The sequence below is a fragment of the Fonticula alba genome, assembly GCF_000388065.1.
Source record: "Fonticula alba strain ATCC 38817 unplaced genomic scaffold supercont2.8, whole genome shotgun sequence".
Lineage (NCBI taxonomy): Eukaryota > Rotosphaerida > Fonticulaceae > Fonticula > Fonticula alba.
This window is the reverse complement of record NW_009242978.1, coordinates 237,465-238,959: the sequence shown is the minus strand read 5'-3', so window position 1 is coordinate 238,959 and position 1,495 is coordinate 237,465. Positions and strand designations below refer to the sequence as shown.

The 1,495-nt window shown below is 66.0% G+C and overlaps 1 protein-coding gene across 1 annotated transcript in view; it reads right to left on the bottom strand.

The window, feature by feature from the left end:
• The window catches only part of H696_04730 (Ca2+ transporting ATPase, sarcoplasmic/endoplasmic reticulum), a 4,692-nt gene that overhangs the window by 2,388 nt on the left and 809 nt on the right, over positions 1 to 1,495 (bottom strand). Inside the window, exons 4-5 of the mRNA XM_009498593.1 lie at positions 1,329 to 1,447; positions 104 to 1,157 (exon numbers count right to left, since the gene is read on the bottom strand). Coding sequence (XP_009496868.1) covers positions 104 to 1,157; positions 1,329 to 1,446 — 1,172 coding nt within the window. The 5' untranslated portion in view covers position 1,447. The remainder of the gene's footprint in view (positions 1 to 103; positions 1,158 to 1,328; positions 1,448 to 1,495) is intronic.

Below are 1,495 nucleotides of genomic sequence, written 5' to 3'. Positions count from 1 at the left end.
AGACAAAAGAGAGCAGCCAAGGGAGAGAGAGAGAGAGAGGGGGGGGGGGGGGGGGCACAGCCCCGGGGCCACAGGGCTAGGATGCCCCTCCTCTGACACGCACATGCGGCTGGTCGGGCGGTACAGCGAGTCCTCAATGTCATACTCCACCGGGGTGGCCGTGTCGTCGAAGATGCACATCTTGATGACGGACATCTTGTTGGTGGTCAGGGTGCCGGTCTTGTCGGAGCAAATGACCGACGTGGCGCCCAGGGTCTCCACCGAGGGCAGCGACCGGACAATGGCATTCTTCTTGGCCATCTTCATGGTCCCCAGGGCCAGGCAGGTGGTGATCACGGCGGGCAGGCCCTCCGGGATGGCGGCCACGGCCAGGGCCACGGCGATCTTGAAGTAGTAGATGGCGCCCTTGAGGGGGTTGCCACCGAAGGCGGCGTCGGTGAAGTGGTTGAAGTTGATCAGCCAGACGAGGATGCAAATGACAAAGATGACCTTGGACAGCATGTCGCCAAAGTCATCGAGCTTCTTCTTCAGGGGGGTCTTCTCGTCCTCCCCGTCGCTGTCCTGCAGCGACTGGCTGATGTGGCCGATGGCGGTATTGGGGCCGGTGGCCACCACAACGCCGCGGGCCTTGCCCACGGTGAGGGTGGTGCCGGAAAACAGCAGGTTGGTCTTGTCCTGGATGGACGAATCGGCCGTGGCCACCGGGCAGGACTGCTTGAAGGCGGACTCCGACTCGCCGGTGAGGATGGCCTGATCGGCGCGCAGGGTGGTCGACAGGATCTGCAGCACGCGCAGGTCGGCCGGGACCTTGTCGCCGACCACGACGTCGACGATGTCCCCGCACACGAGCTGCGCGGCGTTGATGCGCTGGAGGCGACCGCCGCGCAGGACCTTCGCCTCATCCGGGGTGTACTCCTTGAGGGCCTCGATGGCGCTGGCGGCGTTGGTCTCCTGGATGACACCGATCGCGGCGTTGGCCACCAGGATCAGCAGGATGACCAGGGGCTCGACGAAGGCCTCCAGCCCGGAGCCGGAGTCCTCCGTCAGGGCCAGGATGAAGGAGATGACCGCCGCCCCGAGGAGGATCCGCACGAGGGTGTCTTCGAACTGCTCGAGGATCAGCTTCCACAGGGGGACCTTCTCGGGCTTGGGGAGCTCTGAGAGGACCGGGGCGACCAGGGGGGAGGGGGGGGGGGCAAAATAACGCGAGGGCATGGGCGGGGGTGAGGGGATGTCGCGGCAGCGGTCGGGCCCGGGCGAAGCCCGCCCTCAAAGCAGCAGGAGAGGGCAAGGGAAAGCCCCGGCAAGGGGGCGAGGTCAGCGCGCACCATTGGGGCCATACTTCCGGCGGAAGTCCTCAACCTGGGCATCGGTCAGGCCGATGTTTGCGTCGACATTGAAGCGCGCCAGGAGGTCCTCGGTCGGGACCGCATGGGCGTCCGGCATGCTTGGTTGGACGCCGATGGCAATGAGCAGGCTGGTGTTGGTCGGGATC